Below are 18159 nucleotides of genomic sequence, written 5' to 3'. Positions count from 1 at the left end.
GACCATGTGCTCCTTGAGGTCAGGTCAGAACTTTCTCTTTTTATTCCTAAAACCCAACAGCCTCTTTACAGTGTCTGGTGTATACCCAACAGGTGCTTAACACACGCTTGCCAAATGATGTACTGAAAGTGCTTGACTTTGGCCCATGGGAAGTCCTTGACCATGGCCAAAGAAGCTCTTTTCCTGGCTCAGGGACAAATCCCAGGCTCCTGAATTCTCTACCAGCTCCCTCCACCCCCCCCCCCCCCCCACAGCATTGCTAAGGCCGAGCTTCTTTGGGAAGGGCCCCTTTGAGGCCCTGAGCTTTTGCTGAGTGAAACATATTTAGAGTAGGAAAGGAAAGAACATGGAAGTCTTTTTTTTTAATCAGCTTTAATGAGGTGCTGATTTTTTTATACAAAAAGCTGCACATATTTAATATATACAATTCAATGGGTTTGGACATATGCATACGCCCATGGAACTATCACCACGATCAGTGTACTAGACATATCCATCACCTCCAAAAAGTGCCTTATGTACCCCCTGCCCTTTTTTTCTTTTTGTAAAAATACTTAAGAGGAAATCTACCATCAGCAATTTTTTCAAATATTAAGTTTATTTATTTATTTTGAGACAGAGAAAGAGAGAGAGAGAGAGAGAGAGAGAGAGAGAGAGAATCCCAAGCAGGCTCTGTGCTGTCAGCACTGAGCCAGATGTGGGGCTCCATCCCATGAACTGTGAGATTATGACCTGAGCCGAGATCAATAGCTGGATGCTTAGCTGACTGAGCCACCCAGCTGTCCAACCATCTGCAAATTTTTAAGTGCACTATAGAGTATGTCTACTTATAGGCACAATATTATATAGCACATCTCTAGAACTTAGGCATCTTGCATAACTAGAGCAGAACAGTCTTGAAGAAAATGTTTCTTAATATTTTCATTTATTTTTGAGAGACAGAGCATGAGCAGGGGAGGGGCAGGGAGAGAGGGAAACACAGAATCTGAAGCAGGCTCCAGGCTCTGAGCTGTCAGCACAGAGCCTGACGCGGGACTCGAACTCACGAACTGTGAGATCATGACCTGAGCTGAAGTCGGTGCTTAACCAACTGAGCCACCCACACGCCCCTTGAAGAAAATGTCTCTTGAGTTGCTCTGCTAAAAAGTAAGAGCAAATGACGTACAGCAAGGGTAATTACGGTAAATGCTTTACAAGGCACACACACTTCTGAAAACTTGTTAAGTGATAATATCACCATTTTCTTAATTTAATAAGTGGGGTTTTTATTTCCCTTCAGCTCATTTCTAATGACAGGGACAGATCCCATTCTTTTCACGGCAAAGTGCTTGGCTGACAGGAGCCCTGTCCTGCTGATGTCATATGGGAGAGCTTCCTTTTACTGATTCTGGGGAGTCTGAATTTGAAACAGGTGGATGTATGCATTTGAAAGAATCTATTCCAGATGCCAGGAGATTCAGTTCTGGTGAGGACGTGAAGGAAAATTATGAGAACAAGTGTCCTATTCACATGCTAGGAAAATAAATGTTTTACTAATCCTTAAATAACATTTTACTCTGAGGTGTATTGGCAAATTTTAGTTTTATTTCTGTATGAACGTCTCATTTTTATGGGTGTGATTTAAGTAGTAGAGGTGACTGCTAAAATTAGCTTTAGTTATCCCATGCTAATGTCCGTGTAGTATACATAGTTTTAAAGCCCTGACATTTCAGTTATATTTAATGAATAATTTAGTATTTATTATTCTTGGCTACAATTTAGTTTAACTATTACAAATGCACATACTTTTCTATGTTATGGGGTCTTCTCACGGTCGAGAAAGTATGTGATCAGGAAGGTGTCCTATGTGTTCTCTTTCCCCAGCCAAGGCCTTAACTGATGAAATTCTATCATTAAGCTCATGCTCATTTAGCACCTTACCATGTGCCAGGTACTGTGTTAGGTGCCGACAGACAACAGAGCTTGCAGTCTAGATTTCTACGTGAAAGTGAGGTGTAGTGGGTTCTCACCTACACACTGAATATCTGGAGACTGGCTTACGAGTTAGCTGTTACCTGTTCAGCCCACAACTCCAGTTTACTTAATAAATTCACTAACCTCCATATGAAATTTGGGGAAATAATGTCATGTGAAAGCCCAAATAGCAGTTTCTACTTATTTCTGGAATATACCATATGGGCCATACTGGAGTAGATTTGTCTTACTCCGGTACAAGAAAAAATGAACACATACTCGTTTTAACAGGGAGGAGTGACCACAGTTATTATGCAGTCATTGGAGGAAACCATCCTGGAACTAACATTTCACAGTAGAAAATCAGTATGCGGGTGTTTGTTTTATTTATTTTTTAAATGTTTTTATTTATTTTTGAGAGAACTAGAGATGGAGCACCAACAGGGGAGGGGCAGAGAGAGGGAGACACAGAATCTGAAGCAGGCTCCAGGCTCCAAGCTGTCAAGCATAGAGCCTGACGCGGGACTCGAACTCAGGAACTGTGAGATCATGACGTGAGCCAAAGTCAGACGCTTAATTGACTGAGACACCCAGGCGCCCCAATATGTGGGTGTTTAAAAGTTGGTATCAAGAAATCCTTCCTATCCTGAAAGCTGCCCTCTCCCACTGAAAGACACCTGATAGTCTGGACTGGGGAAGACTCTTCTGTCCCTTCAGGCAGCACTAGCAGGGACAACAGGAATCCCAACAGCACCAGATTAATGATGCAGATAAAAATAACACTACAAATCTGAAAATTAAGTTGCCATTGGAACCAGAGCTACAAAAGTAGGCCAGGACCTATATGCTAAAGCTAAACAGTGCAACTGCCTGATAAAAGATTTAACTGGGACCCAGAGGCTCCTCATATAACAGACCAAATGTCCAGGATATGCTTTAAAAAAAAAAACTGGGGCGCCTGGGTGGCGCAGTCGGTTAAGCGTCCGACTTCAGCCAGGTCACGATCTCGCGGTCCGGGAGTTCGAGCCCCGCGTCGGGCTCTGGGCCGATGGCTCGGAGCCTGGAGCCTGTTTCCGATTCTGTGTCTCCCTCTCTCTCTGCCCCTCCCCCGTTCATGCTCTGTCTCTCTCTGTCCCAAAAATAAATAAACATTGAAAAAAAAAAATTAAAAAAAAAAAAACAAAAAAACAAAAAACCCTGTAATATGAAGAAACAAGACAATCCTGACTTAAATGAGAAAAGACATTCAGCTGACCCCGCCCTCAAGATCAATCAGGTGTTGAATTATCCTACATTATCCAAATCATCAAGGATTTGAAAGCAGCTGTCGTTAAAAATGCTTCATCAATCAATTACAGATTCTCTGGAAATAAATGAAAAAGTCGAAAGTTTCAGCAAGAAGCAGAAATTGTATATATAGAAAAAGAACCAAATGGAAGTTTTAGAAGTGAAAGAATATACTTACAGAAATAAAACACTCCCTGGATTGGAATATAGACACACGTTACTTATTGCATCCTAAGATTAAAGCTATAGGAATAATTTTTAAAATAAACCTTTTATTTTACTATAATTTAAAAATTACAGAAAAGCTGCCAAGTGAGTACGAGGAGTTCCTATAAATCCCCCACCCAGTGCTTCCAATGATTAACATCTTAGAATGTTATGGTGCATTTATCACAACTAATGAACCACTGTTGATACATTGCTGTTAACTAAACTCCATATTTTATTCAGATTCCATTAGGTTTCACCTAATGTCCTTTTTTTGTGCTCCAATATTCCACCCAGGATACTACATTTATAGGAGTCCTTATAATATTAGGGTTAGTGGCCAAACTTCATGTCTTAGAAGAGATTTTATGTCAGAGGAGGAGCTGCTATATGACTACATAGGGAATCTCATTGCAAGGCTATTATTGGGGGGCTTGTCTTGAAGCTGTTCTTGGGTAGCACACAGTGTTTATTCTGATCGGCTTTTGTAGCATGGATGCTGATGGTGATGGGGTGCTTGAAGCCCCTCAGACCACCCCTGTATCATAGCACGGAAATCCACAGTCACCAGAACATGAACAGTCTTCTCCTCCATCCACAGCAACTTCACACTACTACCCCAGGCCTTGTGCAGTGGGGGAGGCCAGTGCAGGGGAAGAAGTTTGGCACTGGGGTCTGCCTTCGAAATAAGTCCAGAATCCAACCACTTTTCTCTCTCCACTGCTTCCCCCTGAGGTCCCCTATGAGCCACCGTCTTCTCCTGCCTGACCAATAACAAGAATTTCTTCATTCATCCCCCTGATTCTGCCCTGGCAACTCTATATTCTCAACACAATGGCCTAAGAGATTCTGATAAAATTTAAGTCAGCACGTGTCACTCTGCTCAAAACCTTATCCCATGACCCTCCCTTCTTGAGCTTGTTGTTATTGGTGGTGGTGGCCCTTGTTTTTTTTTTTTTTTTTTTAATTTTTTAATGTTTATTTATTTATTTTGAGAGAGAGAGAGAGAGAGGGAGAGAGAGAGAGAGAGAGAGAGAGAGAGAGAGAGAGAGAGGCAGAGCATGAACAGAGGAGGGGCAGAGAGAGGAGACACAGAATCCGAAGCAGGCTCCAGGCTCTGAGCTGTCAGCACAGAGCCCGATGTGGGGCTCGAACTCACAAACTGTGAGATCATGACCTGAGCCAAAGTTGGACGCTTACCCAACTAAGTCACCCAGGTGCCCCGCTCTTAATTGTGTTTTCAGTCAAACTTTTTATTGCACTATAACCACATACATACAGAAAAGAATACAAATCATACGTGTGCCACTCAATGAATTGTTAAAATTGACAACTCCCGCGGAACTACCACCCAGGTAAAGAAATAGGCCAACTCTTGAGAACCCCGCCCTTTGGTTTTATTCCATTATTATTCCTACTCTTCTTCCCAGAGGTAACCACTAACCTGACTTCTAGATTAGTTCATCTGCTTCTGAATTTTATATAAGTAGAGTTACAGAATGTATTCTTTTGTGCCTGGCATCTTCTCCTCAGCACTATGTCTGTGAGATTTGTCCATGTTGTTATGCCATTTTATGCTTCTTAAAATCTGAAGCCTTGGGGCACCTGGGTGGCTCAGTTGATTAAGTGTCTGACTCTTGGTGTCGGCTCAGGTCATGATCTCACGGTTTGTGAGTTCAAGCCCCACACCGGGCTCTGTGCTGATGGTGTGCAGCCTGATTGGGATTCTGTCTCTCCTTGTCTCTGCCCTTTCCCCCACTTGCTCTCTCTCTTTCTCTCTCTCTCTCTCTCTCTCAAAATAAGTAAAATAAATTTTTTAAAAATGTTAAGCCTTTATAAGGATGCCCAGGGCCCCATGCTACCCTGGCCTCCAATTCCCACCCTCCTTGGAGGTCTGTCCTAAGTTCCTATTATTATCCCCTGTCATTTCCTCTGATGTAGCCTCAACCGCTCCTTGATCTTCTTCAGACTCACCAGGCATGCCCCTGCCTCCAGGCCTTTGCGCTTACTATTTTCATTCCTCTGGAAGTTCTTTCTTCAGATATCCTCAGGGCTGGCTCTCTTTACACTCTTTACTCTGACACATCTTCACTCAAGTGTTTGCCTTCTCAGTGAAGATTCCTCAGAAGACCATCCATGTACTGCCAACCTGGTGTACTTCCTGGCTTGATTTTTTCCACAGCATTTACCGCCATATTATATACATATTCGTTTCTTCTTGTTGTGAAACAAAATGCCACCAATGTAGTGGCTTAAAACAGTCAAACTTATCCCATAGTTCTGTAGGTTGGAAGTCCATTAGGCTTGGCTACTTTCTTGGTCCTGGGTCCCACCAGGTCAAAATCAAGCTGTCAGCTGCCTTGGGGCTTTTATCTGGGAGTCTCTGGATGAGAAGCCAGGTTTTTCAGGTTGTGGACAGAATTCAGAGTCAAGACTGAGGTCACTGTTTTCTAGGCAGCTGTGGGCTGAGGTTTGCACTCAGCTTCTAGAAGCCACCTGTATTCCCTGACTTGTGGCCCCTTCACCTTCAAAGCCAGCAAAGGCAGACTGAGTCCCTCTCAGGATGACACACCTCTTCTGCCTTCCTTTTATGCTTAAAAAATGTTTTTTAATATCTATTTATTTTTGAGAGAGAGAGAGAGAGACAGAGTGTGAGGGGTGGAGGGGCTGAGAGAGGGAGACATAGAATCCGAAGCAGGCTCCAGGCTCCGAGCTGTCAGCACAGAGCCTAACGCAGGGCTCGAACTCACAGACTGCAAGATCATGACCTGAGCTGAAGTCCAACACCCAACTAACTGAGCCACCCAGGCGCCTCTTCTTTTCTACTTTTAAGGGCCCTTGTGATTACACTGGGCCCACTCAGATTATCTAGGATAATCTTCCCAATTTAACATCACCTGTTTGACAATCTTAACTCCATCTGCAACGTCCCTTTTGCAATATAAGGTCACACATTCATAGATGTAACACTATAGGTAAGAATCATGGAGACAACATCCTGTCTACCACAATATATTTTCTTGGTTATTTCATTCATTGTTCATCTTCCCCTTCTAGAATCTATGAGGGCAGAGATCTTTGCCTGACACATACTAGGCATTCAAATATTTGTTGAATGAATGGGTGAGTGAATGAATGAATGCAGCCTGGGTGATTAGTGTCATCATCAGCCTTCTCATTGGTACACATCTTCTTAGACTTTCTCTTGTCTTTTAGAGAGTCTTGACTTTTATTTCAACCTGATTTTACCCAGTAAGTATAGTTTTCCCCGAGCCCCCCACACCACTGCTTATAGCTCTGCTAGTTAAGGGGATGGGCGGCCACAATAATGTCGTATTTTCATGGAGCCTCCTAGTTGCCACGAGAGACACATCCAGGGCATGGGGTACAGAGGGGACCCCGGAATGGAGTCAAGCTCAGAGGCCAACACAGTCTGGGAAGCCTCAGGCACTCCCCAGAGGAGCCAAGTGTCCAATGACTTCTTGGAACAGAATGCTTCAGGGATAGTAGAACTAGTCATGGAAAGGTTTTGAGCATTGTTTTGCTTAGTAAAATAAGTTTAAGACTCAGTCCGCTCCCACTGATTATCCAATGAAACATTTAAAAACCGTTTAATCATTTGGATGTTTCTAAAGATTCTGTTGCTTAATATTATTCAGACAGCTTAAGTCCTAGGACGATAAAGATCTGAGCTTGGCCAAAATGTTTGAAGCACACACAAGTAACAGATTTGCCTTTTGGGTTACGGTGTGGAAAAAAAATCTCTGGAAACAGATTTATGTATTAGTTTTTCACTTTGCCACCAGATGTCCTTCACGAGTAGGAAAATATGATGGCTCCAATGATATTTTGAAGTGTGAATGCCCAGCATTTTTGAATAGTTGACAGAGAAAGGAAAGTGTGAGTGAATGTAAATGTTACCACAGACTTTTGGATGAGACACGTATTTTGAAGGCTGCCTTACAGGTGTAGCTTTCAGAAGCAATATTTATTTAACTCTCAAGTTTTCATTTCTCACACTCGGCACACATTTACTTACCATATTTCCTTTTCACTTAACTCCAAATGGATATTTTTCAAATCGGAGCAAGTTATTCTATTGAGAAATTAATATTAAGGATCAGGGTGCTGGGGTGTCTCAGTCGGTTGAGCGCCCATGCAACTTTGGCTCAGGTCATGATCTCGCGGTTCGTGGGTTCAAGTCTCACATCAGGCTCTGTGCTGATAGCTCAGAGCCTGGAGCTTGCTTCTGATTCTGTGTCTCCCTCTCTCTGCCCTTCCCCCTGCTCACACTCTGTCTCTCTCAAAAATAAATGAACATTAAAAAAATTTTTTTAAAGAAATGAATATTAAGGAATAATCAAATTCTTAGACTAATATTAAAGATTAAAATTTAGCATTTTATTTTGTTTTTATTTTTTAAATCTTTATTTATTTTTGAGAGAGAGAGAGAGAGCATGAGCAGGAGAGGAACAGAGAGAGAAGGAGACACAGAATCCGAAGCGGGCTCCAGATTCCAAGCTGTCAGCACAGAGCCTGATGTGAGACTTGAACCCATGAACCATGAGATCATGACCTGAGCCGAAGTCAGACACTCAACCGACTGAGCCACCCAGGTGCCCCTAAAATTTAGAATTTTAAGTGGGGGGTTCCCAAAGATTCAAGGTGACCAGATCTCAGGCTTTTCAACACAAGAGCGACGTAGTTTATGGCACTTAAGTTCATTCTAGAAGCAGCTTGCATGCCTCTGCAAGACAGTTGAAAGGGGGCAATGTGCGATTTAGGATAAAAGCAAAGACGGCAACTGCAGTTTATTGCTAATAATTGATTCAAAGGAAAGTGTCTAGAATACTTAACATAAATTAAGAAACAGCATCTTTTTTTTTAAGTTTATTTATTTTGAGAGAGCGAGTGACGGAAGGGCAGAGAGAGAACGGGGGTTGGGGGTGGGAGAGAGAATCCTAAGCAGGATAGGACCTGCGTCATCCGCATGGAGCCCAGCACAGGGCTTGAACACATGAACCATGAGATCATAACCTGAGCCAAAACCAAGAGTCTGGCGCTTAACTGACTGAGCCACCCAGGTGCCCCCAAGAAACAACATCTTTTAAAAATGGAAATTTGGTCATGTGTGTTTTAAATGTAGAACAGAAACCCTCATAAAAGAAACAAGAAGAACTGCCGTTTTAAAGACTTTGTTGTGTGAATTGCCCTGTGCATAAATTGCACCTGGGTGCGGGACTCTCGCCCTCTCCCCGGCATCCCTGAAGTCATGGGATAAACCTGTGCTTTTCGGTGAGGGTTCCTCATTCCTTCATTAAATGGGCGGGAGTGGGACAGGCAACCTATTTCCAGAAAACTGAAGGCCATCTGCATGAGATGTCAGCCAAGCAACCAGATGTTTGATGTGGATTGGCTCCCACATCCGGCTTCTTGACCGAATTCCTCCTCTTTCCACCCAGATGTTTTGGAGACACATCCAGAGAACTTAATGAAGGTTGTTCCGGCACAGAGGAAGGGGGTGGTGATATGTTGGTGTCCTGCAGGGGGCGAAGTTACCTCTGATTTTCTCCAGTTGGTTCACACATTCCAGCAGACTCCAGAGCCAAACCTGCCCTTTTCCCTTCACTCCATCCCTCCTGCATCACAGCTGGACTTTGTCCAGCTCCCTAACCTGAGACTTCTCAGGGGGTGCAGGGGAGGGGTCAGAGAAACAGGGAGTGGGTGAGATAGTGGTGAGGGGTGCTTATCCACATAGAGTTCCAACTGCCTTGGAAAAGCAGTGGTCCCAATTTTGAGGTTGTAGAAATGTTAGAACTGCCTCTCTTTATCCCCTTTTGCCCCAACGTCCAATCCAAAGATGTTTCCTGGTGTTTTCCAGCAAACAAGTGCACCTGTTGGGAGTAGCAGGGACATGAGGAGAGCATACCCTCTTTTGTGGTCCTCAATTGAATGTCACTGCCCTTAGGATCCTTATCATTTTTCATTTCACATAGTTTCCCTCTGGTTCTTGAGAGAGCTTGTGTTTATCATCTGGAGGCGCCCTCAGCACCTCCTTTTTCCAGCAATATTCAACAGGAACCGAGAGGCCACCTTGATGGGGATGTGAGGAGCATGGCAGACCTGAGTCGGGGTTGCTGCTCAGATGTTTAATTGGTAGTGCATCATTAAGTGCCGTTCTTGACTCACGTCACAAGGTCCATCTACTTCTAACCAAGTACCGAACAAAAGGGGAAGATGGTACGTGTGTCTGCCTGTGTGTTCTCTGCTAGACCATAGGTGCATATACAACAAGTGCATATAGATGGGTCACAACTTGCTTTTGTGTTTTAAATGGCACAGCCCTATCTAGGTGCCCTTGTGTATGCTCAAGGGTTTTACAGTTTTGGAGTGCTTTCTCCACTGCCCTAATAGGTTTTTACTCTGCTTGTAGGTTTTAAAGCTGCTTTTACTCTGCTGTGTTTCACCAGCCATCTTAAAATGAAGGTATGACTACGTTTGAGAAAGGAGAAGGACCTTGGCAGGAAGCCTATGTATACTCGCTGAGATTTTAGATCTTTTGATCAGAGCTCTTGGCTGTTGTGATGTTATGTACTGCAGTGATTTTAAGTCCCATACAGAAGCAACAAGTGATGGAGGCTTTTAAATTCTAAGGATCCTGGTTGCCCAGACCAAGTAGTGATATATTTTCTTTTCAGATGAAAAGAATCCCTGCAGATGGTTAGACTGGTCTTCAATGTTGTGGACCTTGTGGTGCCTGAGGCCAATGGCTATGGGACTTTGTAGAACTAAAGACCACACTTGCAGAATTAAACTCGAGTTGAGAAAATTAAATTTGTAGAATTAAAGACTAGATGATCTCTCTGGGCCATGAGAGAATGAGAAAAGCAATCCAGTGGGTGGAGGGGGTTGAAGACCCTCACCCATGAAAAACATATTCTTTGTATTAAGACAGAAATGCTTATCAGATTTTGAGTAGCAGAAACCCCATGATCTCATAAGTCCATGAGTCCCATAGTTTATAGCTCTTTGCTCTAACTCAGAAATGCCTTGGCCCATGTGAACTAAGACCGCCAGGCCAGCAAAGTGAAGTCTGTTTTCTCATCCGTACACTTTCCACCAAGTAAAAGATCCTAGTGTTTTAAGTGAATGCGTTTGTAGGATCCGGACATAGATTACTGGGCATTCTTGGACAGTGTGAGGGCAAGCGGATTTGCATCCTGAATGGCAGGTGGTGGTGGTGGTGTTTGGACAGAGGGGGCCGTGTCTGTGATTGAGAAGTGTGTCCATCATGCAAGTGTAATGTAACGTGTGTCTTCTATGCCTGATCTTGTCTAATCCTCCCGCAACCTGCCTTTCTTTGCCCTATTACACTGAACGGGAACACGCCAGGCCCCTGCCCGGGCTGGAATTATCCATACTGCCTCTCCTCAGGTTTTATCTGGCGTCATAAAAGCTCTATTGCATTTCAATACATTAACATGAAAAGTTCACAGAAAAACGAGCACTGAAACATTTCCAAGAAGATAGAAGGTGGCTTTTTTTTTTTTTTGTTATATTATCTAACTGCCCCTCTTTCTTTAAGGTGCTGTCTTAAGAGGCCAAGCCAAGGCCGAAACGAAGCGATGAATCACAATATATGGCCCCAAACCCTCGGGATGCCTGCTCTGGCTTACATTTGGTCCTGTCTGTGGCCCCGTGGCCCGTTTGTGAACAGAAGGTGTGTCCCAGCTTCCAGCAGCTGCCTTTGAAAGTCATGTGTCCGCTGAATGTCTATATTACAGCAATTAGAGAAACTGTTCCTGTTGTTCCTCTATTAATACAGGCGGCATTGATTTAACAGTTGTTTTTGCTTTTATTTAGTTAAAGCATCAGGTCAGGCCTTTTATATGATTGTAAAACAGGCTTAAATTAGGGTGTTGATTAGATCGTCCACACTAGAGATGACCTCTCAGCCTTTGCTACCTCGCGCCCACTTTGGGTGCCTCCAAGAATCCTCTGTACTTGAAACCTACGCGCGGCCGAGGCAACGCCTCCCTGGAGAGGGAGGGTGAAAGAAGGGGGCGGGCCTATTTAAATACAGGCGAGACGCGCCTCTTCATTGGCTGCCAACCTGTCTGTTACCCAAGAGGGCAGGGACTCTCCGGGGCTGGAGTGCGGTACCTGAGCGAGACGCGCACCAGAAAGCCCACGTTGGCCGCTGCGGGGAGCGCAGCTCCGAGAGGCGGGAGTCTGCGAATTCTCGCGCCGACGCCGCGGTCGCTGCTCTGCGCGCGGGTCCAATTCCCTCCCATTCCCTCTGCGGGCGGTGTTTGCGGGGCAGCCGGGAGAGCTCAGAACGGAAAGCAAGATCCTTGCCGCCTCTGCTTGGGGGGTCGAGCGGCGCGCGGAGATTTTGAGGGGGGCAGCGACAGTGCCCGAGGGCGGAGGGCGCGGAGTTTGTGAGCGGGAAGGAAGTTAAGCCTCGCGGAGAAGACTGGCATCTCGGGACGCCTTGTCGCCACAGCCTGGGCCCCACGGCGGAGTAAACTTCACCGCGGCTGTGCCAGCCAAGGAGAGGCGTGCGCGGGGATGATGCCGGGCATCCCCCCCAGCTGGTGAGCCGCCCGGTCGCCCCGGGTCCCACACAGCCGCCCCGGAGGGCGCGGGACAGCGCACGTGCGCGGGGCAGCGAGGCCCGAGAGTGACCGCGCCGTGACCCGCCCAGGGGCCAGGGCTCGGGCTGCAGCGCAGTCCCGACTCGGACGCACCTGGCCCGGACCTTGCGCCTCCAGAGACCTGAGCCGGAGTGTGGGGCTCCCCTCCAAGTGGTTCTCCGGGTGATCGTCCTTTTCGCCTCCCCTCCAGCCTGGGCAATTGGGGGCGCCCCAGAGGACAATGAGAGATAAGGACTGAGGGCCAGGAAGGGGAAGCGAGCCCGCCGAGAGGTGGCGGGGGCTGCTCACGCTAAGGGCCACAGCGGCAGCGCTCCGGCCTCGCACCGCCGCTCCACGCCTCGCGGGGCCCGCGGGGCCAGCCCGGCCGGGCGGGGATGCTGGGGCGGAGGGCGCAGTGGCTGTGCTGGTTGTGGGGGCTGCTGTGCAGCTGCTGCGGCCCCCCGCCGCTGCGGCCCCCCCTGCCCGCCGCCGCCGCTGCCGCCGGCGGGGGGGCGCTGCTGGGGGACGGCGGGAGCCCGGGCCACGCGGAGCAGCCGCCGCCGCAGTCCTCCTCGGGCTTCCTCTACCGGCGGCTCAAGACGCACGAGAAGCGCGAGATGCAGAAGGAGATCCTCTCCGTGCTGGGGCTCCCGCACCGGCCCCGGCCCCTGCACGGCCTCCAGCAGCCGCAGCCCGCTGCGCTCCCGCAGGAGCAGCCTCGCGGGGAGCCCCCTCCGGGGCGGCTGAAGTCTGCGCCCCTCTTCATGCTGGATCTGTACAACGCCCTGGCAGCCGACGACGATGAGGACTGGGCGTCGGACGAGGAGAGGCGGCAGCCCGGGCCCCGAGGAGGGGCCGGCTCGTCCCAGCCCCGGCAGCCGCCCCCCGGCGCGGCGCACCCGGTCAACGGCAAGAGCCTCCTGGCCTCGGGACCCGGCGGCGGCACGTCCCCACTGACCAGTGCGCAGGACAGCGCCTTCCTCAACGACGCGGACATGGTCATGAGCTTTGTGAACCTGGGTAAGGATCTAGGGTAGCGTAACGACGAGAACTCCCTCCCCTTAACGGTCGCCCGGGCCCGGGGAGGGAGACGAAAGGGTGGAGGAGTCCCTGGCACGCGGGGCCCTGCTGGCGCAGCGGGGACGCGAGGGCAGGCGGGCTGCGCTCCCTCCACCTGCGCGGCGGTGGGCTGCACGTGCGCTCCCCCGCGCCGCGGGCGGGGCTGCGCGCGGCGGCGGGCGGGTTCGGGGCGTGAGGCTCCCGGAGTGCGGCGTCCGAGCACACTCTGCGCTTTTTCCAAGAACTCCCGGCCGGGGCCAGGTTCACTCGACTTTAGCAGAAAAGTCCCGCCCGAGCGTAGCCAGCTGGGAAGGAGAAGGCTCTTCAACACTCCTTCCCCTCCTGATTTTTTGTTTGTTTTTTGTTTTTTTGCACCCTTAAAGCTCTGAGTACCAGTTTCCCAACCGGGACTTTTAGGGAATCTGATAGCGATTTAGAACTTTAGAAACTTGACATGATTGTGCTAAGTGGTATCCAGGGAATTGGCGCAGGAGGAGGGTTGCAGAGGAAGGTTGTCAAAAGGACCTCGGAAGGCACGCCAGACGGGGCTCGCGCGGGTTTGGGACCGGACCCCCAGCCCAGCTGGGGTAACCCGTCCAGGGCCCTAGCTCACATGCCTTTGACCACTGCCCCCCCAAAGGCTGAACTTTTGATAACTGCTGCCCAAGACGCACGGGCAGAGAAAGGGTGCGGGTTAGGGGCCGGGGTTGGGCGCTGAGCTGGTCTGAACTGGTTGCCAGGCAACAGAATGGAAATTCAAGGGCGGCTAAATCGGGCTCCGCCACAAATGTTCTGTGGCAAACCCGGACGGAGTCACATAGCCTTTTTTCCTCCGAGTTTTCTCATCTGTAAATGAGAACGGTGTAAAGCAGACTTTTTTTTTCGGGATCAGTGCCTCCGATCTGTGCTACTCTTCATTCATAAATTCACTCAGCTTAGCGTAGGCGAAGGGATGTAGGGGACGCAGTCTGGGCTGGGAGGCATGGGGGTGCGGTAGCCACGCCAGGGGTGGGGTCTCCGCGGACGTCCTTTCCCGTGTGAGACGCGTGGCCCTGCCCACGCCCCAGAGTGGGTTGCCGGACACTTGTCCAGACCGCGTCAGAGATGTACGGACATTTGACATCATTGAGTGACAACTATGTGAAATATTTCGGCGAGTTATTTACAAGTATGTCTATGAGATGACTCTCAACTCTGCTGAGCTTTGGGGGAAGAAAGGAGTGGGGGCCCAAGGGGGAGGTCAGATTGGCCTCCAACTGGTGCAGAAATCCTCCTGGGAAATACATGAAACAGAATCTCACAGGGAGTGGAGGCTCAAGGCCTGCCAATCTTGCTATTTGCAGTGCCAGGAATTCTGATTGGACAAGAGTTTTCACCATTTATTGGGACCACAGCCAAGGTTGAGCCATCTCCAGGAAGCACTCTGAGGCTTCTCATTGCAGTCAGTAAAGTTGGGGGGGGAGGGGCGGCTCAGAGGCCGGAGCTCTTCTGTCTTCAAACTTGAGGGCTTCTTCTGGCTCAGTGAATTCCACCTCTTGCCATCTCCCTCCCCTCAGTTTCCTGACAGCCTTGGGGAAATGTTTCATTGCCTCTTGGGGTAGTCCCAACTTGGACAAAGTGGAAAAAGAATGGTACTTCTGGCCCCTTCACGGAGAATCATGTTAGGGTCTCCAGAAACAGTTCCTGGGCTTAGACCATGGTTCTAACCTTGGTTGGCCATTGACATCACCTGGGGATACTTAGAGACCTAAGGGATGCTGTGGGGCTGCTCCCCAGAGCAGTTAGATCAGAGTCAGTGAGAGTGGGCTCTGGCATCTTTTTTTTTTCTTTTTTTTGAAGAGCCTTTGGTTTTTCGGATGTGCCACCATGGTCAAGAAGCACTGAGACATGAGATCCTAATGTTTGAAGGAAATCAGATCAGCCCAGTGAGAAGAGCAATGCTTCCTTATGTCAGTGGCTCCCAACTGTTGCTGCACATTAGAATCACGTGGGGGCTGTTAAAAATTCTGGTGCTCAGGTGGAACCCCCCCATCAGTTAAATCAATGTGCGGGGTGGAAGCCAGGTATCCCTCATTTCAGAGATTGCCCAGGTGAATCCATTGTTTGGGAACCACTGCCTTAGGTGGTACTTGAAATTGTTAGAGTTGGCCAGAGGCCAAGTTTGTAAAGGGCGGTGACTTTTAATGTGTTTAAGGACCTCTGAATTCTCATTCCTTGCTTGTCTGACCTTTCCTAGTCTACAGGTGAACATTGGTTCTGAGTCACACTGCTTGACGCTGGTTGTCCACTAATCCTGTTAAGGTGATGGCTTAACATAGTATCTCTTAACATAAGGGAAATTTCGAGGTCCAAAATATACCACTGAAAAATTCTAAGAGAATTCAACAGTAGTGTAATTTCAGGCCTGGGACAGGCTAATCTGGAACTGGAAGAGATTCCTGGGTAGGGAACTTTGCCCCAAGCCCCTCCAATCATAGCCCTGGGCTTTCCGACTACAAGTCCTGTCTGCAGGTCCGGTCCTGGACTCCACATGGGCAGTTAGAGGGGGAAAACTTTTCCAGGTAAGTAGAATCCAAGTCCCAAACCATGCCACCTGCCAGTCCAGAAATTCTATCTAAATCCATTTAGCAGTAAGAAAGAGAATTTCATAATGAGAGGCTAAAATGTGGTTAAAAAAATCTGATCATCATAGCTCTGAGCATAAGGACAGTTTACTGGAAGAAAGTACTATAATTGCTTAGCAATGTGGATTCTCTAAATCAGGATGTTTGGAGAATTCTGCAGATTTCCATGTCCATGGCATGTTCGCTGCTGCATTACATGACTCATTTGTTAAAGAACCTACAAAAAGATACATGTTTTGAAGTACTTGGATACCTAGTGGGGTAGGTTAGGTTTATAAACAGAGTACAAGAGAAAGTGTTACATGGTGGTAAACATCTTTCTTCCCTGGGACCTGGGAATAATTTACTCATGAAATACATTTGAAACAACCTGAACCTTGTCAGCCAAAGTGGCTATCAGAAGTATCAATCGACAGAATTAAGCAGCCCCCCCCCCCCCCCCCATCCCAAATGCTGGTCATTCGACCAGCTCACTACTGTTTCTTTGACTGTTTTAAACTCTCTGTGGGTGAATAGGCTGGAGATGTGTCCAGCCTCCCTAGTGCGAACCGGCTGGTGTAGAGGCTGCCTGGACTAGCCCAGTGCACTCGTGAACCTGCATTCAATCAGGGCCACCAATGCCATTTTCTACTTGTTTTCTAATGCTAAAAATGTCTTGGCAGTCTAATAAGCAAGCCTGCCAATTTGGTGACCTTGGAGAAGTATCCTGAAGTATCCTTGAGGTCTTAAAATTCGCCTTCTTAGAAAAGCGTTCTCTAACCCCTCTATAGAAATTAGTGCCCTCCCCACCCCCACCCACTTCTTTACTGTCACAACACCCTGTTTATATCCTTGGTTGCACTTCTCACAGGGGGTATTTTTTAAATTCTTCATTTAAACTTCTTATTTCACTAATCTGGAAGGTCTGATCATTTATAAATGGTGTACCTGATTTTTATTAAGTCAAAATCATTTGAATTTGAAGTAAAGACATTTAGGACATTGAGGTTGATGGTATTCGATGTATATCATAATACTTTAATAATCTCTCTTTAATTAGTTACCCGTGTGTATATTTCTAATGTGCATCACATTTGAGAGTAGTGGAAGGGTTTCTGTAAATCTCTGCATTTCAGACTTCATTTAGTTTGAATTAATGAGGTGTTGATCTCCAGATGCTAGAGTAAAATGAAATAAAAAAAACCCAAATTATGCTCAGAAAAGGGAATCAGTATGTATTAGTACAAGTAACAAGAAACTTATTGTACTAAAAATACTGGCAATCTTCTGAACAAAATTACCCTTGGGAAACATAAATTAGAAGAAAAATGGAATACTCCCTACTTGTATTTGTAACCAGATACACTGTACTGTCTCTTTCTCATAAACATAGGATCAGTGGTACTATTTTTCATTTAGGCTGTCTGTACTTATGAAGATTTTTGTTAGCAGAAAATAAATCCCTGCCTGCAAGCTACTCACAGCAAATATAATTTGGAGAATTTGTTTGCAAGAGTGTGATTCAAAGAAGCAGTCGATGTTCTAAACAGATTTCAAATAGTAAATGTGAAATTCAGTGGTATTTCAGCAAAAAAAAAAAAAGTTGTACAAAGTGTTCTTAAACTCAGATCAAAGGGCAAGCAGATATCATTGTTTAGACCTCAGATGGTGTTTCCTCTGGTCGTCCTTCTAAGAATGGGTATAAATCCTTTTTAAATGTGCTGAATCATGCTTAGTTCCTCTACTTAAGAGCTTACCTCTGATTAGCATGGAGGAAGGATTCCTACTGATATTAAAAAAAAAAAAAAATTGTGTGGGGGGAGGGGAGCCGGACTGAGTTCAGCACTTTATTCAACATGTACACCTTATCTTCAGAATTTAGCTACTTTTTTTCTTATTTTTGTTTATTTTTATTGTTTGTTTATTTTTGAGAGAGAGTGTGAGCAGGGGAGGGGCAGAGAGAGGGAGATACAGAATCCAAAGCAGGCTCCAGGCTCTGAGCCATCAGCAGAGTCCAACACGGGGCTTGAACCCACGAACCGTGAGATCATGACCTGAGCCGAAGTCAGACACAACCAACTGAGCCACCGAGGCGCCCCCAGAGTTTAGCTACTTTAAATGTTGGATTTCAAAATAATATTTTACTTGGATGTGGGGGTTGGATGGGTGCATGCTGGGTATCAGAGGTGTATAGCCGACTCAGAGGTGACAGTGCTATCATCCTTGGCTCACCCTTCCTCTGTTGAAGGAGCTGAGTTAGGGAAAACGAAGAGGGTAAAAATTTCTTGGATCGTTCACCAGCTTTGTCTAATTTTGTTCACAAGTCCGTCCTTTGCTTCCCATCGTGTATTTAAAAATGAATGAATCCATACAATGCTTATTTTAATAAAAAGCCTTTATAGCCTTCTCTTAAT

The 18159-nt window shown here is 46.9% G+C and overlaps 1 protein-coding gene across 1 annotated transcript in view; it reads left to right on the top strand.

Moving 5' to 3' along the window:
* The first annotated feature begins 11590 nt into the window (after positions 1–11590).
* The window catches only part of BMP6 (bone morphogenetic protein 6), a 159256-nt gene continuing 152687 nt past the window's right edge, over positions 11591–18159 (top strand). Inside the window, exon 1 of the mRNA XM_086706326.1 lies at positions 11591–13103. Within this exon, the coding sequence (XP_086562452.1) occupies positions 12479–13103 (625 nt within the window). The 5' untranslated portion in view covers positions 11591–12478. The remainder of the gene's footprint in view (positions 13104–18159) is intronic.

The sequence above is a fragment of the Puma concolor genome, chromosome B2 (assembly GCF_028749965.1).
Source record: "Puma concolor isolate L17-30 chromosome B2, mPumCon1.1.hap2, whole genome shotgun sequence".
NCBI classification, from domain to species: Eukaryota; Metazoa; Chordata; class Mammalia; order Carnivora; family Felidae; genus Puma; species Puma concolor.
The sequence above is the reverse complement of the archived record's forward strand: the minus strand, read 5'-3'. Positions and strand labels throughout refer to the sequence as shown.